The 26,050-nt window shown below is 54.5% G+C and overlaps 2 protein-coding genes across 3 annotated transcripts in view; both read left to right on the forward strand.

Moving 5' to 3' along the window:
* Positions 1-26,050, forward strand: part of LOC127037117 (mRNA decay activator protein ZFP36L2-A-like) — a 69,950-nt gene that overhangs the window by 18,266 nt on the left and 25,634 nt on the right. The gene's annotated exons all lie outside the window — the stretch shown is intronic.
* On the forward strand, positions 15,226-24,399 carry LOC127037155 (transmembrane protein 229B-like). Of its 2 annotated transcripts, XM_050928674.1 has the most exons (3): positions 15,230-15,325; positions 23,042-23,160; positions 23,890-24,399. In XM_050928674.1, the coding sequence occupies exon 3, from the start codon at positions 23,900-23,902 to the stop codon at positions 24,392-24,394; it is 495 nt and encodes a 164-aa protein (XP_050784631.1). In that variant the 5' UTR covers positions 15,230-15,325; positions 23,042-23,160; positions 23,890-23,899; the 3' UTR covers positions 24,395-24,399. The 2 variants fall into 2 exon arrangements, with proteins under 2 accessions (XP_050784632.1, XP_050784631.1); XM_050928675.1 differs by lacking the exon at positions 23,042-23,160 and having other exon boundaries at positions 15,226-15,325.

The raw sequence follows: 26,050 nt of genomic DNA on the forward strand, positions 1-26,050 counted from the left end.
AAGTATATATCCCCACAACCCACCCCCCTGGGGAGCAAGGCAGGGCTCTTATCCACCACTTTACAGATGGGGAAACTGAGGCACAGAGCAGCTAAGTGACTTGGCCACGGCCACACAAGAAGTCTGTGGCAGAGCCAGAAGTTGAAACCAGCACTCCTGAGTCTTCACCCAGCCATCTCTAATGGCTCTAACACTTGGGCTTCATGCTGATGGGGCTGCAAAGCGGGCTCCAGAGCCCCTCATCCATCAATGGGCTTTGGGGTCATTGGTAAAAGCAAGGCCTTGAAATGAGCAGAAAGAATGGGAGGGGGAGCAAAGGTTCCTGCCCAATGAGTCCCCACCCCCAATCTAGACCACCTCCAAAATGGCAGGGCTGCCTCAGGCCACCCAACTGCCCCCTGCCTGTGCAGATCAGAAGAACCAGGCCCTGTTCCCTTCCCCAAGGAGGCAGAGCAGACAGAGCTGTGCTGTTGCGTGAAATCAGGGATACAACACACACCCCCTGATGTCAGAGGTGGCAAAGCAGAGCGGGTGCCTCAGCCAGCTCCCCCGGGGGTGTCTTTGCTTCGCCAGCTCCCCAGAGTGGCTTCTCTGCAGACCAGTGAGCAGAGTTTGGGTCTGAGCTGGATCCATAATGATCCCTGAATTCAGGAAGGTTTGGGTCAGGGGTGTCCCCTTCCCCCACCCCGAGGCTGGGACTGGTGGTGAAATTAGGATCTGGGTCAGAACTTTTCCCAAAGTTCAGGGGTGTTTGGAATGGAACCCAGGAGTCCTGACTCCCAGCACCGCCCCAACCCACTAAACCCCACTCCCCCCCACAGCTGGTGAGAGAACCCAGGAGTCCTAATGCCTATCCCTCACCACACATACTCTAACCACTAGACCCCACTCCCTTCGCAACTCCTGCAAAGCAAACCCAGTAGTTCTGACTCTTGGCTGCCACTCCTGCCTCTTATCCCACTAAACCCACCCCTCCCCTCCCCGAGCTGGGGTAGAACCCGAGTCCTGACTCCTGCTCCAATCACTCGACCTCACTGCCTTCCCAGCTCCTGGGCATAGAACCCAGGAGTCCTGACTCCCATCCCCCCCATCCACCGTCCAACTCTAACCCACTAACCCCCACTCCCCTCCCAGAGCTGTGAATTGAACCCAGGAGTCCAGACTCCCATCCCCCTGCACCGTCCAACTCTAACCCACTAACCCCCACTCCCCTCCCAGAGCTGTGAATCGAACCCAGGAGTCCTGGCTCCCACCCCCGGTTAACTAACATTCTTTGGAAGGCAGGTGAGCCCAGCATCTCCAAAAGCCAGGGCCAGGGGATTTCACATGGAAGAGCTGGGGCCCATAGCAAGTGCTGCAGGGCTCGAGGCCTGGACCAGAAGAAGGTCAGCCAGAGGGGAAAGATGGTGAGGGGCTTGGGAAGTGTTTCGATTTCAGGCCCCATCGCCCTCCCTCCCTCCCGGGCCTGGGCCGGTTCCGGTCAATGTCGGCTGACATCCGTTTCGCCGGCCACACAAACCGTCCATGCCATGGCTGAGATTCGATGTTTGCAGGTAAACAACGTCGGAGAAACGCCGCTTGAGAACCCGTCCCACCTTCGTGCGTGTAAAAGGGGGGAGGGAGACCAGGTGTGGGCAAAGTAATATTTTTCTGGGACTAGATTTTATTTTGTTGGACTTTACTGGACAACCCACCTGGTCTCGCGAATATCCTGGGACCCACACGGCTCCAAACCATCAACGGTGCTGCGGTGAAGGCTACACAAAGCCCGTTGCTACAGCTCTGCTGACACAGCTGCCTTATAAAGCCTGCCCCAACCCTGTCATGCTTAAAAATAAACATTGACATTATCCCTCAACATTATGTTTAACAAAAGAAAAATCTAAATCCTCCAGGACTAACTGTTTCCCACTTGCTGCAGCTCTGGAGGTTAGTATACAGTTATATCTTACCCTCGTACCTCCCCGGGTGACTGAATCCCCACCAAACCATTGCCCAACTGAAACCAAGCAGCAGCTGAGGGCCACGGAAGATGCTGGCCTGCTTGGGACACCGCTTCCCTCCAAACTGCATACGTGTGTCCTAGACCCCCATACCGCATGCAGCTAGTAGCGATTCTCCTTTCGCTCAAGTGGTGGTGGTGGCCCTCAGGCACAGGAAGAGCTGGGTTCTGTCCCCTCTGCAGGCCTGAAATTTGGAGGGGTCGATGTACATGGGACCAGGGAGGAGATTCACAGGACCATGCCTCATTAAGGGCACAGGGTGGATAATACTCAGGAAGCGGTAGCGGGTGGATTTAAATCCAGGGAGAGAATTTTTGCAAAAGCTCTTCTGGTTATTTGTGATTTCTCCCTTGGTGCTGTGTGAGCATGGCAGGGTGTCCATGTGAGCGAGAGGACATGCAGGAGATCACCAGCATAGGCATGGTTATGAGTCCTTCCCACAGGGATGCGTTCAAATCTCGTTGATCGGCGTGCACTCCCCCTTCAGTTCACACAACCGTAAGCATAAGCCCCCACTTGAGACTAAAGGAGGGCAGATAGCAAAGCTGGACTGAATATTGGTTTGGGAAGGGGTAGGGGAAGCGAGACCAGCCAAAAATGAACAGACAAGAACAGAGACCGTAAAAAAGCCAGCAATAGCCTGCGAGCACCACGTGCTCCTGGAAAACGCCAGGGAGAGATATTTTTTTGGCTACAGAGGCTTGGGGCTGTGAGCTAAGGAACTGCTCCAAGCAGGCCTTCATACGGTCCTTGGAAATAAACAAGATCGCATGAAAGAAAATACCAGACTCTAGCCATTTCTATTTCCAGCGGAACATCCCCAGGGCTCTGAAATTGGACTAGCTGCTGGGGTCGAGAAGGGGCAGTCTGGAGATGAGTGTGAGAGAGAGAGAGAGAGAGAGAGAGAGTGTCCTTTTTACCCCAACACTCCTGCACTCCCTGCCGAGATCCATCCAGATAGCTGTAAATGAATGTTTCATTTCCTGGTTCTCTCGTTAGCTCTGTGAGCCACTCACCCATCAGCCTCTTGGCAGCCCAGTGTAACCAGGCCATAGGTGGAAGAGAGGGAGCAGCCAGGCCTGGGCTGAGGGCAGAGGGGGTTGTATGCAACTGAAAGACCCATTTACCTCCATGACCTACTGACACCACCAGGGACGACCATGATGTCAGATGTAGAGGGTGTGACCTCACGCTGGGTGACTGTGACATCACGTTCGGAGGCTGTGATGTCACGCCAGCTCATGCATGGCATCGCACAAGGTGGGGGTGATGTCATATGTGGAGGGGGTGATGTCACTCAGGGTGACTGTGATGTCACATGACCAGGTGATGGCATCATGTCCTTTGTGGAGTGAATGCAGAGCAGTGAGACTATGGGGCTGAGGATACGGCGTCCTACATGGTCCCATGGGATGGCCATGCCCAGAGGGTGTGATGTCACAGGAACGACAGTGACATCCCACGCAGAGGGCATGAGGTGGACAACCATGATGTCACGGAGAGCATGTCATCACTCTGGGGGGGGCCATGACCTCACATGTGACAGGAATGACACCACTCCTGGGGGGGCTGCCACAGCATGTACGGAGGCTGTGATGTCACCCCCAGGGTGACTGGGACATCATATGTGCAACCCTCTGTGGTCAGTTTTCTAGGAGTGCCGACAGTCTAGGGCTGAGAGCAGGGTGGCTTTCGCTGTGCCCTCGCTGGAAACCCCTGAGATCCCCCTTGCTGCCAGGGCTTGCTTGGGGAGCCAGACAGCTGGTACCTTGCTTTAGCACACAATAGCCTTGTCCCCAAATACAGGAGAAATGGGGCTTTCCCAAATTCACCCTTCATGCCACACGCTTGCGCAGGACATTGGCCCAGACGATCCCAGACGAAGGCCCCAAATGCAGTCTTTCCGGGTGCTGCCGGCAGCAAAAAGGGCCAGCTTTCATTTCCTAGGAGGTTCCTAGATTCAAATAACCCTACCCAGAAACCTGGGGAATGAGGAATTCTCGCCTGCACTGCGTCCAGGGCTTGAAAGCAAAGCCAACGTCACTGGGGAGGAGGCAGAGAAAGCGGGGAGACAACTGAATAAACGTGGAAAAGCACCCAATTAATAAATGAACAAATTCTCCAAGGTAGGTCTGATTTCCCACCAATAAAGCCAAGTTCAGACCCCCTGCCTGGCGAATAACTGATTTTTTCAGTTCGGTGGTAGGGCCGAGAAATCAAAAGATGGTCGGTTTGGGTTGAACCAAACCTATCGTTTCCCCAGAATTTTCGGTGAATTGGAAAAGTCCATTCTGGGTATGTTCCAGAGCAGGGATTTGACCCTGAGCTTTCCAAAGCTTGGGTGGGCATCCGAACCCCTGCACTGAAAGGTACCGGGGAAGGGGCAGTGGCACCGGTTTGTGAATCCGTGTCAAATTCACCAATCGTTTTGGCTATTCCAGCCGAATTTCCAGCAAATTAACTATTGGCCCGGGTGACAAAGTTCCTCCTCTACCTGGGTGGGTCCTGCGCTTATTGGCAGATTTGCTCACCTCAGTGATCTTCCCCACAGTCTGGATCAACTCCTCCTGTGTCTGATCAGGAGTTGGGAGGTTTGGGGGGAACCCAGGCCCACCCTCTACTCCAGGTTCCAGCTCAGGGCCCTGGGCTATTTCCCCATGGCCTCCTCCAAACACCTTCTTCATCCTCACCACAGGACCTTCCTCCTGGTGTCTGATAACGCTTGTACTCCTTAGCCCTCTAGCAGCACAGCCTCTCACTCTCAGCTCCTCGTGTCTCTTGCTCCCAGCTCCTCACACACACTTCCTGTCCTCTGGCTCCCCTCCCAACCCCCGTCTGATTGGAGTGAGCGCCTTTTTAAACCCAGGTGCCCTGATTAGCCTGCCTTGATTGGCTGCAGGTGATCTAATCAGCCTGTCTGCCTTAATTGGTTCTAGCAGGTTCCTGATTGCTCTAGTGCAGCCCCTGCTCTGGTCACTCAGGGAACAGAAAACTACTCATCCAGTGACCAGTATATTTGCCCTCTACCAGACTCTTGAACCCCACTGGCCTGGGTCTGTCACACCTGAAAAACATCACCCACTTCTGTCCCACTCCCAACCTGTGCAGCTCAGGTCGCACCGAATCTGAAATTTTATCCTGGTGCCTTGACCTCAAGAACATCTTCCCCTTAGCGGGTGACTTCTAAAGCAGAGGGGGCATCACGTGAACCCCCAACAGATGTGAGGGCAGGTAGCTAGTTAAGCTGCTAGATACCTGCTGTTTGCTTTAAATGGGTCAATGCCGGAGCCTGGGAAAACTGAGAGGGAAAAGGGAGAATGTCCGAAATGAGGAGTGTTCGGCATTTCCAATTTTGGTATGGAAAAAAAAAGTCCATTACAACATGAGTAATAAGAAGAACTGAAAGAGACGTATAAATAAATGGATTATTTTGGGCCCTGGCATTGTGAGTTTGTGACCTACAGCCCCGGCTGGGAAGCCGCGGGAAAGAGACACTTGTCTCGCTAACGAGGCTCTGTTCCTGTCCGAACAACCGGTGGCGCGGGCTGAAATTGGACAGCGGGCCCGATTCTGCCATCATTTCAGCTTCGTATACGGCTCATGGAGTCCAACCCGGAGAGCACAATCCAGTGAGCTTTACTCTGTGCTGGGCCCGCTGCATAACTGGGAGCTGGCTAGCACATCAAGTGCAAAGTACTTTGCTTGGGAAGAAAAAATCAAACACATAATGGCAAAATAGGGACTAACTAGCCAGGGGGTAGCTCCACGGGACAGGAGCTGGGAAGGCTAGTGTGGATGACAAAAAATATGAGCCAACAAGGCGATGGCATTTTAACAGAATGTCACACTGGGGGATATTAACAGGTGCCTTGTACGGAAGACACAGGAGGTAATTGTCCTGCTCTACTCAGCACTGCGGAAGCCACAGCTGGAGGATGGGGTCCAGTTCTGGGCGCCGCGCTGTAGGAGAGATGTGGGCAAATTGGAAACAGGCCAGAGGAGAGCAACAAAAAGGATCCAAGGTTCAGCAAACCTGCCCCAGGAGGAGAGGTTAAAAAACCTAGGCGTGTTTAGTCTGGAGCAAAGCAGACTGAGCGGGGATCTGAGAACAGTCGTCAAATACATTAAGGGCTGTTCTAGAGAGGACAGGGGTCAGCTGTTCTCCATGTCCGCTGAAGGCAGGACAAGACTTAACGGGTGTAATCTGCAGCGAGGGAGATTTAGGTGAGAGATCAGGACAAACTTCCTAACTCTCAGGGGAGGGAAGCTCCGGAACGGGCATCCAAGAGAGGTTGTGGGATCCCCGTCGCTGGAGGTTTTTCAGAACAGGTTGGACAAACCCCTGTCAGGGTGGGGCTGGGTTGACTTGCTCCGGCCTCAGTGCAGGGGGCTGGATGTGATGGCTTCTCGAGGTCCCTTCCGGCCTGGCATGTCTATGATCCTTTCTCTTCTAGGAAGGCAGCCAGTCTCCACCCGAAGAGCTCAAGAGAAGGCGAATGCACTGCTTCCCCTGGAAGTTGGTTCTGCTGGTTAAATCACCCTCACTTGTAAACATTCAGGCCTTATGTCCAACTGGAATGTGTCTGGGTTCAGCTTCCACCCATTGGTTCATGTTGTGCCTTTCTCTACTAGACAGAAGAGTCCATTTACCCATGGGCGTCAGATCCGGAATCACTCCAGTGATTTTGAGTTTGATCCTATGTACACACCACTGTGAATCCAGAGTGACTCCAGTGACTGACTGACTGACTTTCTCCCCCTGCCCCAACCCATGCCACCTGGCTTTCCCCTTATACTCATGCACACAGAGCACACTCCTGTTCTCCTGGAGTCACCTCCATGACACCTCCGCTAAACAAGGGGAAAAATGAACCAAGCCTGAATTAGGCCCAGTTGTTGCAACGTAATGATTCGAGGCCTCCAGTCCTTTGAAATGAACACTGCGGGCGGCAGGAAAAGATGCCATAGCAAAGACCATAAGGACTCAGGCCAGAGGCAGGAACAGTGTATGTGTGTGGGGTGGGTGGGTGAGTGAGTGTATGTATACTGCAAAGTGCATGGGGAGAGGTGTCGTGGTTATGTGTGTGGAGGATATGTGTGTAGGGTAAATGGTATGCGTGTGTATGGTTGTGTGTGTATGTGTTCAGGGTGTGCATGTGTCTAGGTTATACGGTGAGTGTGTGTGTGTCCTCTTGCTGTGCGAGCGTGCAGGGTAAATGGGGTGTGAACATGTGTGTTGGGCTAGGTTATATAGTGGGGAGGTGTACCCGCTGCTCCCTGCTGGAGCAACTGAGACTTTCTCTGTGTGTGTGTGTGTGTGTGTGTGTGTGTGTGTGTGTGTGTGTGTGTACGTACACTATATAGTCTATGTGGCCACTGGGGAGAGGACGAGGGAGAAAATGAACTGCACGTTAACAGGTGTCATTCACGTCGCCTAATGCAGGGCTGCGGGGGACGCAGATACTACACTGATGAGCCAGGGATGAGAAGCTCTATACATTGCAGGAGGTGTGTGCAAGTTGTGGGTATGTAAGATACATGGGGTCTACATGTGAGTTTGGGGGGGTGCATGTGCATGTACAACCTACATGCTGTGTGAGTGTGTGTTTGTAGGTGGTGCTGTGTGTATGTGTCTGGTGAATATGTAGCCTAGGCCCTAGACATTGTGTGTGTGTGTGTTTACAGATGGCGCTGTGTGTATGAGTCTGATGAATATATAGTCTAGATGTTGTGTGTGTGTTTGGTGTATGTGTAGGCTAGACGCTGTGTGTGTGCGTGTTTGGTGTAATAAGCCAAATGCTGTGTGTGTGTCTTTGGCATACAAATAGGCTAGACAAGTGTGTGTGTCTCTCTCTCTCTCTCTCTCTCTGGTGTATGTATAGACTAGACACTGTGTGTGCGTGTCTCTGGTATAGGCTAGACACTCTCTGTGTGTGCGCGTTTGGTGTATGTATAGGCTAGACACTGTGTGTGTGTTTGGTGTACGTATAGGCTAGAAGCTCTGTGTGTGTAGGTGGTGTGTGTGTATGTGTCGGATCTGAATTTTCACACCACTGTGGCTGCAGGAGAGGCGTGGGGTGTGTAAATCTGTTTTAGATTAGTCCTTCCCCCCCACCCCACCCCCGCCCCACAAGAAACTCAGCAAAACAAGCAGCCCCTGGAAAAGTCTCCAGGGTTTTTGCTGACAGTGGGCCTATTAGGCCCTCTATCGGGGAAAGATACAGTAGCAGAAGGTCTGACGTCCTTCCCTTGGTTTTCTACACAGGGGGAAATTTCATCTTAGAATTGGATGCGGGGCTGCGCTAAGATACCTGGATCCCATGACTACAGGTGGTGAAGAATCTGGTGATGAATGTTTTTTCTTCTGAAAATGCCGATTTATCGAAACTGAAGCTTTTCACGGGAAAGTTTCGGTTTCTGGACATTTTTCAAACCACTCCCCGGCCTGCCTCATTTTTTGCTGAACAAAAACAAAGTTGCAAAATTGTCAGAAACTTGGTTTATGATTTTTTCTAAAGGAAACGTCCCGATTCAAAATGGCTTTTTGTTTCAAAATTTGAGCTAAGTGCGATGGTTGTTTTTTTTAAACGGTTAAAACTGAAACAAAATGTTGCTCACTAATCTCAACGGAATGTTTTGCTTGACCCACCCTGAGTGTTTATTTCAGATTTTTGGTTGGTGAAAATTTGAGAGTCTGATTTTTGGGATGGAAATTTTGTTTTTCGATATCTTGAAAACTTTTCCAGGATGGAAACATTGTTTCCCGTCCAGCTCTGCCTGTGACTAGGAATCAGCCTTCTGGAGTCACATGACGACATAAGAATTTCAGGGTTTTTTTTAGTTAGTTTGTAGCCCACATGTCTGCCAAGAAAAGCTTGAAAATGTGTAATTGACTCAGTGACACTGCCTGAGTCTGCAGAGAGCCTGAGCCCATTGTTCTGAGAGGAGTAAACTGCACCTTGCATCTCAATGGGGTGTTGACTCTGTGACCCATACTACCGGGGCCTCAGCTAACCTCACCCCAGCAGCTGGGCTCCCTGCGCAGCAGGAGGAGAAGTGCATAGTAAGCCCAGGCCACCAAGCAGAGAGACCCCCAGATGCTGGGGCAAATTCTAATCAGTGCCTGCGGTTTTTTAACCTTTTTGGCTTTCCACACTGAGCAGATGTCTCCATCTACTGGACGCTTTCCTTAGGGCCTGTGATGAAGTGGGGGGGGGGCGGTTCTTGGTTTTTTCAATTGTTTGCATGCAGTGGGGGTGGGACACAGTTTCCCTGGGTGTTACTGGTTTAACGAGGTGATGGGAGAGGGAGTTTGTTGGTACAGAGGACCAGCGAGGGAACTTGGGACCCCAGCCAGTGACCTGGAGAATGGATACCCCAGTGACTGGTGACCGGGAGGCCCAGCTCGGGAGTCAAGCCAGTTCTGGCCAGTGGGAGGACAATGGGCTGCAGAGAGAGGACCCAGTTGACCTGACCAGCCGGCGCCAGCCAGAGGGGTACAAAGGACGGCTGAGAGGAGAGGAGGCTCAGGCGACCCTGTTTACCTGGCCAGAAGACAATGGACAGAAGTGGGGCTTGGGGCTGGTGATATCAGATGCCCAGCTGGAAAGCAGGGGGGCTCAGGGCTGGAGAGGGAGAGCAGGCAGAGCCCACCTGGATGCAGGGGAGACTTAGATGTACTGTGCTGAGAGAGGCCAGGCCTGAGGGTCCTGAGAGTTTCCTATGCTGTGTTCAGACGCTCAATAAACCCTCCTGTTTTACACTGGCTGAAAGTCGCTCCGGGCTAGAGATCAGGGTGGCATTATTCCCTCTGGGAGTGGAGGCCCTGCGGGTCCAGAGCGAGTGGACTCCCTGAGGGAGCCCACAGCAAGAGACAGCTGTACTAAGGCTCAGCGAGGTGCTGTTCCAGGAGGCAGAGGGGCTTAACCCCCAAGAGAGAGTGGACCCCCGAGAAGGGCTGTCACACTGAAGGGGGTTCTTCCCCCCAGAGACCATACGAGGCCAAGACATGACCCGTGAGTCTGTGACAGGACCCCTTTGCTGGGGCCTTTTTGCTTAGAGGATCTTACCATGTCAAAGGCTTTCAGCTCAGAGGAAAAGCAAGACAGCATGTTACAGCCTCCTGTTCCAACTGGAAATATCACTGGCACGTGGCCTGCACATGGGGCTGAGGGCTTATCTGCAAGGGAACGTTTTTCCACTCTAGGTTTTTCCGCTGTTATTATACTGGTATATATGTTACCGAAACGGTGCGTCCCCACCGCTTTGGTTAAGCCAAGCTTCGGTGACTTCCCTTGTGAGTCATTGCAGCTACATGGCTCTGCACTATGTCGAAATAACTGCACAGATCTCCCAGGGTGCAATGTTCTGCCACCAGGCTCAATACAGTCTGGGATTTCTCTCACATAACTCTGTGGGATACTTACTGGAATTCTGAGAGTTGGAGGAGTTAGACTCACAAACTCCCACAATTCCTTTCCTGGTATCCCATACTTCATCTGAGTTCTTCTCCTGGATCCCCCAAGGGAACTTCTGTTATGCTGAAAGGTCTGAATGGCTGCCATAAAAGGAGGACTTTGACCTACAGACAATCACAGACACTAGTTAAAGCTGATGGGCACACTAACCAAGCTTCTTTCAGGTTAAATGGAAGGAGCAATTAAGCCCCTTTATGGAGTGAGATAGCCGGAAATTATAGAAGCCACCACACAAAGCAATCGGCCACATGGCAAAGATAAGTGGCGTTATTCCATTTGGACAGAGGGGTTTCCCTGAGACTGATTGCAAAAACAAGGGATGGAGTGTGGGGGTTGATTCTTTGCAGCTGCATGTGAGCCAGTAGCCAGCAAGATAAGCAGTTGTGAGCATCATCCAAAAGGGATGAGAGCTCCTTGGGGCACGGGACGAGCTGGAGAGGCAGGTGTGGAAACTGGAAGTGAGGAAATTGCCTATTGTTGTCTGTTCCTTCTGCATTCAAGGAAGCAGGACCATGGGTGGGTCCCTTGTAAATAAATAGGCTTGCAGCAAGGAATAGACCTGACTCATATCTTCAGATCCTCCTCCTACCGGAAACAGTCCAGCAAGGCCCCGAATATTGACCATCCACCAGCTCCGGCCAACGATTCTGTACGGCATCACAGCTAAAGGAGAGACACAGCAGAGGTGGCATCTCATGCATCTATGTGACGTTAGGAAGGGATGCTGCTGGCAAATGGAACCAAGGGACCCCACCCCCGCTCCACCAGTGAGAAGCCCCATCCTGAGTGGATCACACAGCCATGGCTCTCCCCTGCCTGGCATTCGTTACAGCCGTGCCAAGCTGCTTTAAAGCACCAGTGCACGTATAAAGCTGCTGCCCTGCGTAAGCAGCTAATGCAGCTGCCACACTGGGGGGTGGGGGTAAAACGGGACTGAGATCGGGCCATCTAGCAGCCCCCTGGAGCTAGACCAACGCAAGGAAACCCTGCATGCACTCTGGGGGTGCTGGAACCCATGTGACGCCTTGCCACCTCCCTGGGGGCTGCAGAGAGGAGCTGGCCAGAATCTCAGGGACTGGCTCATGAGCAGTCATGCCCAGCGGTTGGAGCTGGAGTCAGTAGCCAGAAATGGGAGCCCAGGCTCAGAACTGGAGTCAGAGCCAAAGTCAGGAATTGGAGGGTCAGGACCCAGTGACCCAGGGAAGACCAGGAGCAGATGCTTTGAGCAGCCACTGAACAGCTGAGGCTGGGTGAAAGAGCCAGGCTGCTGATTCCCACCAGAAGGGGCAGGGTAGCCAACCAGGCAGCCACTACGGGCCAGCTGCGCTTGTTAGGTTGCCCGGAGACCGGCTCTGCGGCAGGCCCTGGTTCCTGACACCGAGTCTCCTGCCCTACCCCGACGCTGGCATCTCTGCACCCCTGAAATTTCAGACAGTTCCCAGCAGTTTGGCTTGGGCTCCCTCTGCCCTGTGTTAATTGGCAGCTTGCCCTGCCCCCTTCCCCTCCCTTCCCCTGGCCCTCCCTCCCTTTTCCTTCTCTGTCACTGATCCCCTCAGAACTCCGCCCAACCAAAAAACGTTTGCTGCCCTCCTGTTGGTCTCTCTGATGGTGTGTTCACCCCTTTTCTGAGTGTGTTTGGTCTATTTGGATGATACAGGGCAGGGACCATCTGCAACCCTGCGCACACAGCTCCCGACGCATGACGGGGGGAGGGGGAGGCCTAGCTGCTACCATACTTCACCTAATAGCAAGGAAAATGTACAGCACCTAGCACAATTGGGGCCTAGTCTATGCACAAGGCTTCTAGGTGCTACCATAATACACCAAAGAGCAATGAAAATGGAGAGCACCTCCCACAAGGGGGCCCCGCTACTGCCTGGTCCTTAGGCACTACCGTAATAAACATGATTAATAGTTAATCTGATTAATAGTTAATCTGATTAATAGTTAATCAAGGCTGTGGCGGGCTGTCTGTGGCCACTAGGCGCTCTGTCCCCCTCATGCGGAGGGTGCTGCCCATGTGGATCACCCAGGAAGGTTAATTTGGACAACCCGGCCTATGGCAGCAGATGTTCTCAGTGTCTGCTTGCAGCACGAGGCTGGAACGCAGGGTGCGGACGTCAGGAGTGGCCTGAGTGCCTCAGCTGCTCCCGTGGGAAACCCCTTGAACGTTCTCTCTCCAAATTGTGTTTCCTTCAGAATAAAACTTAAGGGCCCTTTCCTACTCTCAGGCAAACAGCACCCACTTACCCTGGGGCCGGCTCAGGGCACAACCGATCCCCGCGGTGACAACAAAGAGTCTCGAGGGAGCAGGAATGTTGACTTGGTGTGTACATGGGAGCAGTGCCCAGGCCCATCTAGCCCGGTATCCCGTCTCTGACGGGGCCCAGCCCCCAGATGCAACAGAGGAAAGGGCACGGACCCTTCAAGAACAGACAGGGGATAACCGGCCCTCCCACCCCCATGAAGGGCTCAGCCTTGTCTCTAAAGATTGGTTTAAGCTCTAAAAAAGGAGGTTTAATATCCCTGCCAAGATGTATGTTGTCGTGAATTACAACAATAAGAAAGAAAGAAAGAAAGGGGTGAGAAGAAAGACAGACAAAGGGGGAACTGGAAAGGGGAGATAAGAAAGGGGGAACTGGAGGGGGGGCTAAGAAAGAGGCAATAAGAAGAGGGGCTGAGAAGACAGAGAAGGGGGCTGAGAAGGGGGATAGGAAGGGGCAACTGGAGGGGGGGCTGAGAAAGGGGGGGATAGGAAGGGGAGATAAGAAGGGGGGCTGAGAAAGGGAACTGGAGAAAGGGGGATAGGAAGGGGGCTGAGAAGATGGAGAAGGGGGGAACTGGAGAAGGGGGGATAGGAAGGGGGCTGAGAAGATGGAGAAGGGGGGAACTGGAGAAGGGGGGATAGGAAGGGGGCTGAGAAGATGGAGAAGGGGGGAACTGGAGGGGCTGAGAAAGGGAACTGGAGAAGGGGGGATGGGCAGGAAGGGGGCTAAGAGGGGGGTATGAGAAGGGGGGAACTGGAGGAGGGAGCTGAGAAAGGGAGATAGAAGGGGGAATACGAAGGGGGGCTGAGGAAGGGAACTGGAGAAAGGGGGATACGAAGGGGGGCTGAGAAGATGGAGAAGGGGGGAACTGGAGGGGCTGAGAAAGGGAACTGGAGAAGGGGGGATAGGAAGGGGGGGGCAGGAAGGGGGCTAAGAGGGAGGGTATGAGAAGGGGGGAACTGGAGGGGGAGCTGAGAAAGGGGGATTGGAAGGGGGCTAAGAAGGGGGGCTACGAAGGGGGCCTGAGGAAGGGAAATGGAGAAGGGGGGCAGGAAGGGGGGCTGAGTAGATGGAGAAGGGGGGCAGGAAGGGGGGCTGAGAAGACGGAGAAGGGGGGATACGAAGGGGGGCTGAGGAAGGGAACTGGAGAAAGGGGGATAGGAAGGGGGCTGAGAAGATGGAGAAGGGGGGATATGAAGGGGGGCTGAGAAAGGGAACTGGAGGGGGGAGCTGAGAAAGGGGGATAGGAAGGGGGCTGAGAAGGGGGGATACGAAGGGGGGCTGAGGAAGGGAACTGGAGAAAGGGGGATAGGAAGGGGGCTGAGAAGATGGAGAAGGGGGGAACTGGAGGGGCTGAGAAAGGGAACTGGAGAAGGGGGGGCAGGAAGGGGGCTAAGAGGGGGGTATGAGAAGGGGGCACTGGAGGGGGGAGCTGAGAAAGGGGGATAGGAAGGGGGCTGAGAAGGGGGGCTACGAAGGGGGGCTGAGGAAGGGAAATGGAGAAGGGGGCAGGAAGGGGGGCTGAGTAGATGGAGAAGGGGGGCTACGAAGGGGGGCTGAGGAAGGGAACTGGAGAAGGGGGGGCTAAGGGGGGCAGGAAGGGGGCTGAAAAAGGGGACTGGAGAAGGAGGGGCATGGAGGGGGGCGGAGAAGGGGGGCAGGAGGGGGGCTAAGAGGGGGGGTATGAGAAGGGGGGAACTGGAGGGGGAGCTCAGAAAGGGGGATTGGAAGGGGGCTACGAAGGGGGGCTGAGGAAGGGAAATGGAGAAGGGGGGCAGGAAGGGGGGCTGAGTAGATGGAGAAGGGGGGCAGGAAGGGGGGCTGAGTAGATGGAGAAGGGGGGCTGAGTAGATGGAGAAGGGGGGATACGAAGGGGGGCTGAGGAAGGGAACTGGAGAAGGGGGGCTAAGGGGGGCAGGAAGGGGGCTGAAAACGAGGGGATAGGAAGGGGGGCTGAAAAAGGGGACTGGAGAAGGAGGGGCATGGAGGGGGGCGGAGAAGACAGAGAAGGGGGGATACGAAGGGGGGCTGAGGAAGGGAAATGGAGAAGGGGGGGCAGGAAGGGGGGCAGGAAGGGGGCTAAGAGGGGGGTATGAGAAGGGGGCACTGGAGGGGGGAGCTGAGAAAGGGGGATAGGAAGGGGGGCTACGAAGGGGGACTGAGGAAGGGAAATGGAGAAGGGGGCAGGAAGGGGGGCTGAGTAGATGGAGAAGGGGGGCAGGAAGGGGGGCTGAGGAAGGGAACTGGAGAAGGGGGGGCTAAGGGGGGCAGGAAGGGGGCTGAAAAAGGGGACTGGAGAAGGAGGGGCATGGAGGGGGGCGGAGAAGGGGGGCAGGAGGGGGGCTGAGGGGGGGTCTGAGAAAACGGGGGGAGGGGCTGAGCAGGCCCCCGCGCTCGGGGCTGTCCCTCTTGCCTCTCCCAAGATGGCGGCGGAGGCGGGGCGTGGGACCGCCCTGGGCGGGGCTTAGCGATGACGCCGCGCTGGCTGGTGTGGAGTCTCTTAAAGCGGCAGGCGCGCGCTGACAGGTGAGCGGCAGGTTCAGAGCAGGACTCCGGCGCCAGCCAGGCACCGGGCACGGTGAGCAGGGCTGTGGCCCGCCAGGCGGAAGGGGGCGCCAGGGGGGCAGGGGGCACAGTGGGGCAGGAGCCTGAGGATCGGGGCCATTTATCTCTGGGGAAAGTGCCAAGTGCCTGCCTTCTGTTCCCAGCCCTGGGAGGAGAGCGGGGTCTAGTGGGTGTCAGGACTCCTGGGTTCTATTCCCAGCTGTGCCATGGTTGACTGTGCGACCGCCGGAGTTAGGATGAGGCAAATTATTAGATGCCACAATGATGGGTGGCCTTTTGAGTGCTCCCAGTGAATACCCCTTTTGTGCCTCAGTTTCCCTATCTGTAAAACTGCTAATGCTCCCCTCCTTGGAGGGCATCTGCAATGTGAACTGCTCTTTGCCAAGTGCTGCGAGGTTCCCCAAGAAAAGGGATGGTAGATGGGAAAATCCACTCCCCAGCTTGGATGCTCCTTTGGGCCAAAGCTTCCCAGAGCGGGTCAGTGATTCGGGCTGCCCATTTTGGGGACTGAGCCCCCAAGGGTGCCCACTGGAGGGGGTGGCTTCTCAGCACCCCTCCAAAACTGAGGTAGTTGAAATCAGAGGCCGCTAGAGAAAAGTCTTGAGAGCCAGAGAATGCAAGGAGGGGCACAGGGGCAAAGGGGAGACTTGGCTGGTTTTCATCTGTGCCCAACCCAAAGTGTCTGTTCCTTGCTCGTGGGTCTGAATCTGGTGGCTGGACTTTCTTGGGGCACCGCTCCTGTGCTCATGCCCTAAGAAATTCTGGCGTTGATATCCCTTGCCACCCTGCACCGTCCCCTACTCTCAGAGCCAGGCAGCTGAGCTCGTCTGAGCTGTGATCAGAATAAGATATGGGGCCATTCCCCTCCAGAAGCTGTCGTTTCTGACCCAGCCCTGGAGCAGAGGACTGGCTGGCTAATGAGGGATGGGCCGTTCCCCTCTAGAGGGTGCCAGTTTCCATCCAGCCCCAGACGGACAGTGGTTTCAATAGCTCCTCATGCGATGGATTGGAGGGTTCTCCATCCAGCTCCGAGAGTCCTGACCCCTGCTGCGTGGGCACCACCCAGCCCCTCGACAGCTGTCTCAGCAGAGGAGACAAGCGCTGAAAGGGCTCTGAAGGTTGCAGCTTCCCTCTCACCCAGAGGCAGGATCCGGGAGGGCAGGATTGAGCCCTGCTAGCAAGGGGCTCCCTCCTTGCCCCTGCTGTGAGATGCAGGCTCAGAGTTTGAGGCCCCTGAGACATCATGCCCAACAAAGCAGCTGTCCGGAGTCTGCACAGAAAGGCTGGAATGGAGAGAACTGCCCGAGCTCCTTGCTGGCATGGAGCCGTGTAGCTGGTGGCATTAATCCGCCCTCCTGGCACCTGCAGCCAGGGAGCCCCAAAGTGCTACATGGATGCAGCAGGGGTGAGGGGAAGGAGTACCTGTAATGTACAGAGGGGGAAACTGAGGCAAAAAGAGCAGCAATATGACTGCTCCAGAGCCACCTACTGAGTCCAAGGTACAGCTGGGGATAGAACCTAGAAGTCCTGAATCCCAGCCCTAACCACTAGACTCCCCTCCTCCCCCAGAGCTGGGGATAGAACCCAGTAGTCCTGACACCAGCCCCTCGTGCTGCTAATACGAGATGCTTTCCCTGTCCAGAAATGGGAATAGAACCCAGGAGTCCTGTCTCTCAGCCCTGGACTTCTCCCACCCAGCCATCCTATAGGAGCAGTTTGACTTCTCCTGAAGGCACCCTGCAGTGATGTGATTTCTCTCCTTTAACACCCTTTTTCCTGCTCAGATCACAGCAAAATCAATGATCCTTGAGTTACGTTTCCTGTACGGCTCAGACATTTTGCTAGACCATGTGAGATTCCTAATATTCCCCTCCTGCCCCCCGGCCTTTCTATAGGGCCTTTCCTCTGACACGCTCTCAATTTCCAGCTTGCCTCTTTGAGCCATTATAAGTCCCTCTCCTGCTCGGTGCCTCAGTTTCCCCATCAGTAGAATGGGTTTGATAAGGCTTAACTACCTCCTACTGCAGCTGTAGGATGGGAGGAGAGCATTTTGAGCCTCTCCGCATGCCCCCCCCCATAATGAAACATAAAAAGGTGTTAAGCCTTTAATTCAGACTGGCTGGTATTTCCAAGGCCAGGAGGGATGGCTGTGATCATCTGGTCTGACCTCGTGTCTAACAAGGTGTGAAAGGATTCCTTTTTTTTTATTGGCAAACGTCGGTGCAGGTCGATTTTGCCGCACGCGCCCAAGCCAATGAAAAAATATTTCTAGCGATCACAATCAAAATGGACAAGGTGTCAAAGAAAGACAACTGCTGCGTGAGAACTGAGTATATTTTGGGCATGTGATGTTGACAGCTGGTGTTTTAATGCTCGTAAAGCTTTTAACTTATTTAATGACAGCAGAGGTTGAGATTCAAGAAGTCTACCATAAGAACAGGCGCACTGGGTCAGACCAAAGGTCCATCTAGTCCAGTATCCTGTCTCCTGACAGTGGCCAGTGCCAGGTGCCCCAGAGGGAATGAACCGAACAGGGAATCATCAAGTGATCCATCCCCAGTCACCCATTCCCAGCTTCTGGCAAACAGAGGCTAGGGACACCATCCCTGCCCAGCCTGGCTAATAGCCATTAATGGACTATCCTCCTGCCCCCCATCCCGCTGTCTGATTCCCCCCGCCCCCCTGTAATTTCCCACAATTGTGAACATTTAAATTGATAACAATTGAAAAAAGTCTTTAAAATAGCCACCAATATTATGTGTTGAAATTATACAAGAAAGAAAAGTGGAATTCTGCCCAGGCCAGGGTACTTCCCCAAAGCAATTCCTGTTTGAACCAGGGCAGATTTTTCTGGGAAAAAAATCCAATTTTCATCTAAAAATTGCCCATGCTGAGGCTAAAGGCTAGTCTGCCCTTGAAAGTGAGTTTGGATTCCCTTGAGTTTTCCCAGGATAAGCTACCTGGCACCCAGACACATAAGTTTTCCTGGCACCTCATTCCACGTTAATTAATCCCCATTGGAAGCAGCTTAATTCCTGTTTGAAACCAGCAATAAGCCAGACTTAGAGATTGTCAGCTCCTTGGGGCAGGGACTGTTTGTCCTGTGAACGTACAGTGCCTGGCACCATGGGGACCTGGGCCGTGATGAGTGCCTGAGCACTACCATAATATATCGAATAGCAATAAAAATGTGCAGTGCCTGGCACAGTGGGGGCCTGACCTATGACTGGGGCGCTTGGGTGTTACCATAAGACACCTAATAGCAATAAAGGTATACTATACAGCTCTTACCAGCTTTACCCGTTACTTTGGGGTATGCTCATTTATTAGGGTTACTGGGGGGGGGGGTTGGTGGAGGAGGATTCTGTATTTTTCTCAATGTACTGCCTGTGTCACTTGCGTACTCATGTGGAGGGCTACTTCTCCCCACTGCAGGTCCTCTCCCAATGGAGCTATCCCTGCAGGACCTCGGTTCCCCAGGGCTGGGTTCCTCCAGCCCCAGAATCAGACGAACACACGCACATTAACAGCGCGCGTCTGAGAGAACCGGGTCAATCAGTCCTCCCAAGCTGACCCCTTTATATGCCCCTGGACTCAGCAGACTGGGTCAAACATCACCTCCAAGCTGTCACCTTCATATGCCCCTGGACTCAGCAGACTGGGTCGAACATCACCTCCAAGCTGTCACCTTCATATGCCCCTGGACTCAGCAGACTGGGTCGAACAGCACTTTCAATCTGCCACCCTCGTGTGTCCCAGGTTCAGCATGTCCCTATCCCCACTTTCACGTTACAGTTGTTCTGGTAGTAACCCACCTGATGAGCAAACAGCACAGGATTTTTGGGCGCTGCAGGGATCTTTTAGCTTAGGTACGAGGAGCGATGCCGCAGAACGAATGAGAAAAGGTGGGATTTGGCTCGAAACAAAACACAGACTATTCCCCTGCTGACAAAGATCAAGCTTGGGAGATTTCGGGGTGACGGGTGTGTGACGTTGTGCAGTCTATATGGTTTTTTAAAAATGTAATAATAAGTGACTATAATGTAACTGAGATGCTTCATGCAGTTGTAAGGTATCATTACAAAGCTTATAATCTACTGAGTGTGATCATCCTGTTTGTATGAATGTACTGCTCTTGTATCTGAAACTAGAAATATGAAATATAACTCTGACGGCCTAGTGTAATTATGCAAAGTGTGGGCCATTAATGGTGGTTTGGAATCTTGATGACTCCCATTAACCAGGACAATTGACTGCAGATGGCTCTGTTTAATCTGTCAGTCTTCCTGTGTACGTGTATGCCGGCAAGTGGGCAATGATCATGTCACCTGAACCGGAATCCATCTTTAACCTGGTGTCTTTCCATTGAGAAGGAGGGGGTGGGAACTCACAGAGGGACAAAAGGATTCCCGCCTTATGCAAAAGATATATAAAGGGGTGGAAGAGAACAAAGAGGGAGAGGAGCCATCATGAAGAATCCCCTAGCTACTACCTAAGCTGGGACAAGAGCTGTACCAGGGGAAAGAATTGTGTCTGAGGGTGAGATTATCTGTATTCAGTTTGATTAGACATAGATTTGCGCGTTTTATTTTATTTTGCTTGGTGACTTGCTTTGTTCTGTCTGTTGCTGCTTGGAACCACTTAAATCCTACTTTCTGCATTTAATAAACTCATTTTTTACTTATTAATTAACTCAGAGTATGTATTAATACCTAGGGGAGCAAACAGCTGTGCATGTGCATCTCTCTCTATCAGTGTTACAGAGGGTGAACAATTTATGAGTTTACCCTGCATAAGCTTTATATAGGGTAAAACGGATTTATTTGGGTTTAGACCCCATTGGGAGTTGGCATCTGGGTGTTAAAGAGAAGTACACCCCTGTGAGCTGTTTTCAGGTAAATCTGCAGCTTTGGGGCAGGTAATTCAGACTCTGGGTGTTAGTTGGAGCAGACGGGAGTGTCTGGCTCAGCGAGACAGGGTGCCGGAGTCCTGAGCTGGCAGGGAAAATAGGAGCACAGGTAGTTTTGGCACATCAGTTGGCAGCTCCCAAGGGGGTTTCTGTGATCCAACCTGTCACAGCGTGAACTTACAATCAAGCTGTTCTGCAAGGGCCCAGGACGCAAAGCCTCGTGATTGAACAAAATGCTTCCACCTCTGGGGCGGAGCGTGGCAGCTGATGGATGGTGAAGCTGCGCAAGGATTTAAGGTTTGATGTGCAGAAGAAAGGCATCCTCGGTGGACCTTAGCAGAGGGGTTGGGGATTTTGAGAAGGCAGGATGGAATTCGGATGCCAGAATCTTTCTCCTTTGGGGAGGAGAGTGGCTTGGAAGATGCTATGACTCCATGATTCATTTAGGTCAACTTAACCACGTCACTCAGCGGTGTGAAGCACTCTGACGCTGTTGCTTGGAGTTCACAGCCCCTCAACTCGCTCTCCGCCCCCAAATCCCCAGCATGTTTTGAATACGCTACCCTTCCCGCTAGCCCACCTTTGCAACCAGACAGGTCTGGCTCCACCTACCACTGCTCAGCCAGAAAAGTCCTAGACTGGACGGCGGAAGCCCAGCTATGGAGTCACTGCCTGTTTATTCGGGTCTTGCAAAGGAGATGCAGGATGCCGGGCGACGGGGAAGGAGCTGTGGCCGTCCTACCAAAAGGCAAAGCAGACCAGTGGAAAATGCTTCCCACACCTTCAGCTACTGTGTGGCACTGCGTGCCATGGGTATATTAAAGACCTCATCAAGGTCTGTCTACACGGCATGGTAAACCCGGATCTGCGGGACCTGGGCTTCTGGACTTGGGGTTTTCCAAGCCCGCTCGTGAGCGTCCGCACTGTGTCATTTACAGCCGTTGGATCCAGATCTCACGGCCGTTGTAACGCGTCTGTACGGCGCTACGCAGCCCTTCTGCCGTGGGGCTGCAGCTTGCGCTGTGTCCGCAGTACAAAATGACGGCTTGAATCCGGTCACCAGAGTCCCAGGACATGGGTTCTGTGTGCTTGCTGACTCAGGTCAGGCTGATTTGGGTGTGGACTAGGGTGACCAGACAGCAAATGTGACAAATCGGGACAGAGGTGGGGGGAATTGGGGGCATATGTAAGAAAAAGACCCAAAAATCGGGACTGTCTCTATAAAATCAGGACACCGGTCACCCCAGTGTGAACGGAACAGGGCTTGGGCTCAACCCTGAGGCAGCGCCGGGGCTTAATGCATGGTGCAAACGTCCCCTCTGAAAGGTGACCAAGCCAGCAAGGTGACTTGATCGCGGTGCCTAAGACCGTGGTTCTCGGCCCCTAGGCTGCTTGCAGCCCATGGGACATCCTAGGGCCATAAGGCAGTATATATAGTGTGTGGCCACAGCCCACATTACGCAGAGAGAGCTGCATGTCCGGCCTGCAATGGTCAATAGGTGGAGAACCACTGATCTAAGACCTTCGCAGGAAGAAGATACCAGGTACTAACGGGATCTTTAATCCAGAGAAGAAAGGCCAAATAAGAAATTTAAAGCTGGACAGATTCAAACTGGAAACTGGGCACCAACTTTTAACCACGCAGGGGACTAACCAAGGGAAGCAGCTCCCCAGGGCAGTGGTGGATTTTCCCTTCTCTTGATGGCTTCAAATCAAGGGGTTACCCAGGAGTCAGACTCGCCGATCTGACCTTTAAACTCCATGACCTCCTTTGGCACCTGTTGGAGGAGCTGGTTTTTCCTCTGCCACCTCTCAGCGGTGCCCGCCCAGGATTTGGCGGAGATTAGCAGGGTAGGTAATTAAAACACAACCCCTCTCAGGATTTTGCTGGGGGCGGATGCTGTTTCTTTTGGCTCGCCCTGGCTGCCGACGATCGGCTCCTCCTTATATTAGCAGCTAATCCGGGACGCTGGGCACTGTGAGTCACCTGGTCGCTCGGGCAGATCCGCCCGCCTGGCAACAGTTGGAGTTGGCTTCAGGTTCCAGGCAGTTAAGCAATAAGCCACGTCCGGAGGTTTTGTTATTGTATATGGTGGTGCTGGGGCCAGCCCCGCTGGGGATGTGCCTTGCGGACAGGGGAGGGGGGAAGACTCCATTTTTGCTCCTCTGCTGGTGATCTGCCCTGGCTCCCTGACCTTGGGTGAAGTCAATGGGCCAGACTCCTGCTCACGCTCAGACCTCGCCTCAGCCCTGCGGTGGGGTGGGAACGGGCCCCTCAGCACTCCCCCAGGCTGGTGTGGAAGGGGTATAAATGGCTGAGGCGGAGGAGGGGCCTGGCCGGAGCGCACTGCGCTGTGTGGGGCTAGTCTCTGCCCCCCAAGACCCCGTAGGAGGCGGATCAGGGGCATGGCCAGAGCCGTGCTTGGTGGTGATCCTCCATTCACGAAACAAGCGCTCTGCCTCCTTGCCCTCCACCGGGGAAAGATTCAGAGTCTGTCTGGGTCTCACCGCGGACACGTGGATTGGCTGGTCTACACAAGAAAAATCCATCGAGCCAGCTGCGGTGCTCAGGGGTGTGAAAAACACACACACACACCACACACCCTGAGTGATCAAGTTAAGCCGACCCAAGCCCTGGTGTAGACAGCACTAAGAATTCTGGCGTCAGTTGTTTCTATATGGCAGCGGGGCAGCTGTAGTGTTTCAGGTGTGGACGAGCCCTTGGGGCAGCTGATGTCTAGATCATGGGGTAGGCGGGGTCTAGGATGCGTGTTGTGATTTTTTTTAATTTTTTTTTCTGTGTTTACCCTTTGGTTCCAGTCTTTCTGCTGGCTGCCCTTTGAATCTCTGCTCTTTGGTGAATAAAAGGATCCTCGCGTTCTCTACAAGCCAATCTAAGTGCTGGGGGTGGAGCAGAGCCCTGGTCCAAGGCAGAACGGGTACGCTGGGAGTGTCCTGCACCTTTAGAGTTGGGAATTTGAGGAGTGGACCAGGGTCTGGGCGATGTAGGAAGGTGCCCAGAGGACTTGGGAGTGCGTGGGGGAGGGGGTCGGCATTTGCCGATAGTGAACCTGCAAAGGGAGAGTGAAGCCGGAAGGCAGAGCTTGTGTGGCAGACGCTGGTAGCGGTGGAAGACTGACCTCAGCTTCCTCCTGCTGATCCAGGGGTAGCGAAGTGCCTTGCAAGCTTGGGTACCCCCACAGAAGCATCACCCACATCTCTACCCCTAGCTAACCCCCTGCTGAGGTTGGCACAGCCCTGGTACCCTGCCCACACACCTGCTTGCAACTGTTTCTCCCCTCCCCCCACCACTTTCACTGGCAGCCTGAGACTGCGCGTGGCAAATCTTATCGCCGAATGGGCCTGCTCTAAGCACTAGACACCAGTCCCCTCCCACAGCTGGGAAAAGAACCCAGGAGTCCTGGCTCTCAAGCCCTCTGCTCTAACCACTAGGACCCTCTCCCTTCTCGGAACTGGGAATGGAACCCAGGAGTCCTGAACGCCCCTCCCCGCTCTAACCTCCTAGCTCCCACTCGCTGTCGCTGGAGCACTCTTGCTCTGTGTAGGTTCCCTAGGATCCGAGCCCCTCCAGCCCTTACAACCCTCTGTTGCCCTTTCCAGTGCTGCCACCCCACTAATGCACCCCCCCCATGTGCCACTGCCCACAGATCCCGCGCCATGGGCGGCCGGGCCGAGCCCCTGAGCCTCTTGACCCGCTGGTACATCTACGCCATCCACGGCTACTTCTGCGAGGTGATGTTCACGGCCACCTGGGCCTTCGTGGCCGAGCGGGACTGGAAGTTCCAGGGCGTCACCAGCGTCTGGGCCCTGTTCATCTACGGCACGTCCAGCCTGGTGCTGGAGCGGATGTACCTGCTGCTGCGGGGCCGCTGCCCACTGCTGAGCCGCTGCCTGTGTTACACCCTCTGGATCTACCTGTGGGAGTTTGCCACCGGCTACCTGCTGCGCCGGTTCGACGCCTGCCCCTGGGACTACAGCCACTTCCGCTACCACCTCATGGGGTTGGTGACGCTGGAGTACGCCCTGTTCTGGTTCCTGGGCTCCCTGCTGCTGGAGAAGCTGATCATCGGGAACACCCTGCGGCTGCGGCTGGAGAGGCCCGGCCCCACGGCCGCCCCCACCGGCCGCTTCGCACCCCGCAAGGACGCCTGAGCGCGGCCCGGGCTGGGCCGCGCCTGCCCCTCTCCGGACTGTCCTGCTGCAGCTCCCGGCGCGGCCTGACGCTAGACGGGGGCAGCCTTGCGTGGGGGGTGGCCGGGCGGAGCGGGGCGAAGCTCTGACCCTCCCATCCTCCCCACTCCCGAGACCCTCCCGTTGCCCAGTCCCGGGGGGATCCATCCTCCAGTGCCAATGCAGGGAGATTCCCCGGGGACTGGTCTGGCAGCACGTACCCTGGGCCCAGTTCTCAGCCCCCCACTCCTACATCCCTGGGCGTGACGGCAGGAATGGGGTGCAGGTGGCATTTAGCCGCCGTTGGTGCTCCCCCTGTTCTGGGCCCTGCAGCCGGGGTCAGCTGTGTTTCTCCACGACCGGTCCCTGAGATCTGCCTGACACAGTATAGAAGGCAGCAAACCGGTCCTGGGTATAAAAAGGGATGGAGCAACCTTGGGGCTGATCTGAAAGACTCTCTGCGCCCTACGAGCCCTGGGAGGCAGAGAATAGCCACCGTGCAGTGAGCTCCAGCCAGGCCTTCAATCCCCGCCCCCCATACACGGCGGAGGACCAGGTGGAAAGACCCTCTTTAGGGGGTGGAAATCTCAGAGGTCGGGGAGCTCTGTTCCCCGCAGGGCTGCATAAAGGACTCTTGGCTTAATTAATCTTTGCCACCCCTTCTCTTGGGAGCGGGAGGAAACTGCTCTTCTCAGGTGTCGCTGCTACGGTGACCAGATGTCCCAATTTTATAGGGACAGTCCTGATTTTTGGGTCTTTTTCTTATATAGGCTCCTATTACCCCTGCCCCCACCTCCTATCCCAATTTCTCACACTTGCTGTCTGGTCACCCTAGTCCACACTCAAATCAGCCTGACCTGAGTCAGCAAGCACACAGAACCCATGTCCTGGGACTCTGGTGACCGGATTCAAGCCGTCATTTTGTACTGCGGACACAGCGCAGCCGGGGTCCCCTTTTGCTGCTAGCTGGTTCTCATGATCATGGCTCTGTGGGGGCCAAAGCCGCCCCGCAACGCAGGGATGGACCGCGGTGCCATTCGCTCAGGTGCTGGGGACGCAGCCTGTCATTAAAAAGTTCTTTTGTTTCTCTATTATTGCCGAGTGACCGATCAGTGATTAACGCACTTCCTCAATCTTCTACTGACCCTGGCCCCACCCTGAAAACCAATTATTTCCCCCCCACCCCCCGCACCAGCAGCAGGCCCCGGGGCAGAGCACACAGACAGGGTGAGGAACTCCCAAACAGGATCTGCAGCAGATTGACAGGGTAAACAGGCGCTGGCAGGCTCAGCTCCCACCTACCCAGTCACGGGAGGAATTTGTGGCTGGGATGAGCTGGGTGGAGAAGAGAGACAAATGACCCCCTTTGAAGGCAGACCAAGTTGGCAGGGAGGTGGGAAGCCAGCTAAGGAGAGCAGGGATGGGTCCTGTTTGGTTAGTTGCATTAGGATGGTAGCTGCAGGCCTTGATGGAGAAGGGCATTCCATTGTGCCAGGTGCTGCCCAGACCCCGACCGAGATCAGGGCCCCGTCGGGCCGGGCGCTGTCCAGACCCCGACTGAGATCAGGGCCCCCTTGCGCCGGATGCTATCCAGACCTTGAATGAGGTTAGGGCCCCCCAGTGTGCCAGGTGTGGCGC

This window comes from Gopherus flavomarginatus, chromosome 18 (genome assembly GCF_025201925.1).
Source record: "Gopherus flavomarginatus isolate rGopFla2 chromosome 18, rGopFla2.mat.asm, whole genome shotgun sequence".
NCBI classification, from domain to species: domain Eukaryota; kingdom Metazoa; phylum Chordata; order Testudines; family Testudinidae; genus Gopherus; species Gopherus flavomarginatus.

Bases quoted from the DNA above. Each gene is read 5' to 3' on its own strand.
- LOC127037155 (XM_050928675.1), top strand. From the start codon at position 23,900: ATGGGCGGCCGGGCCGAGCCCCTGAGCCTCTTGACCCGCTGGTACATC.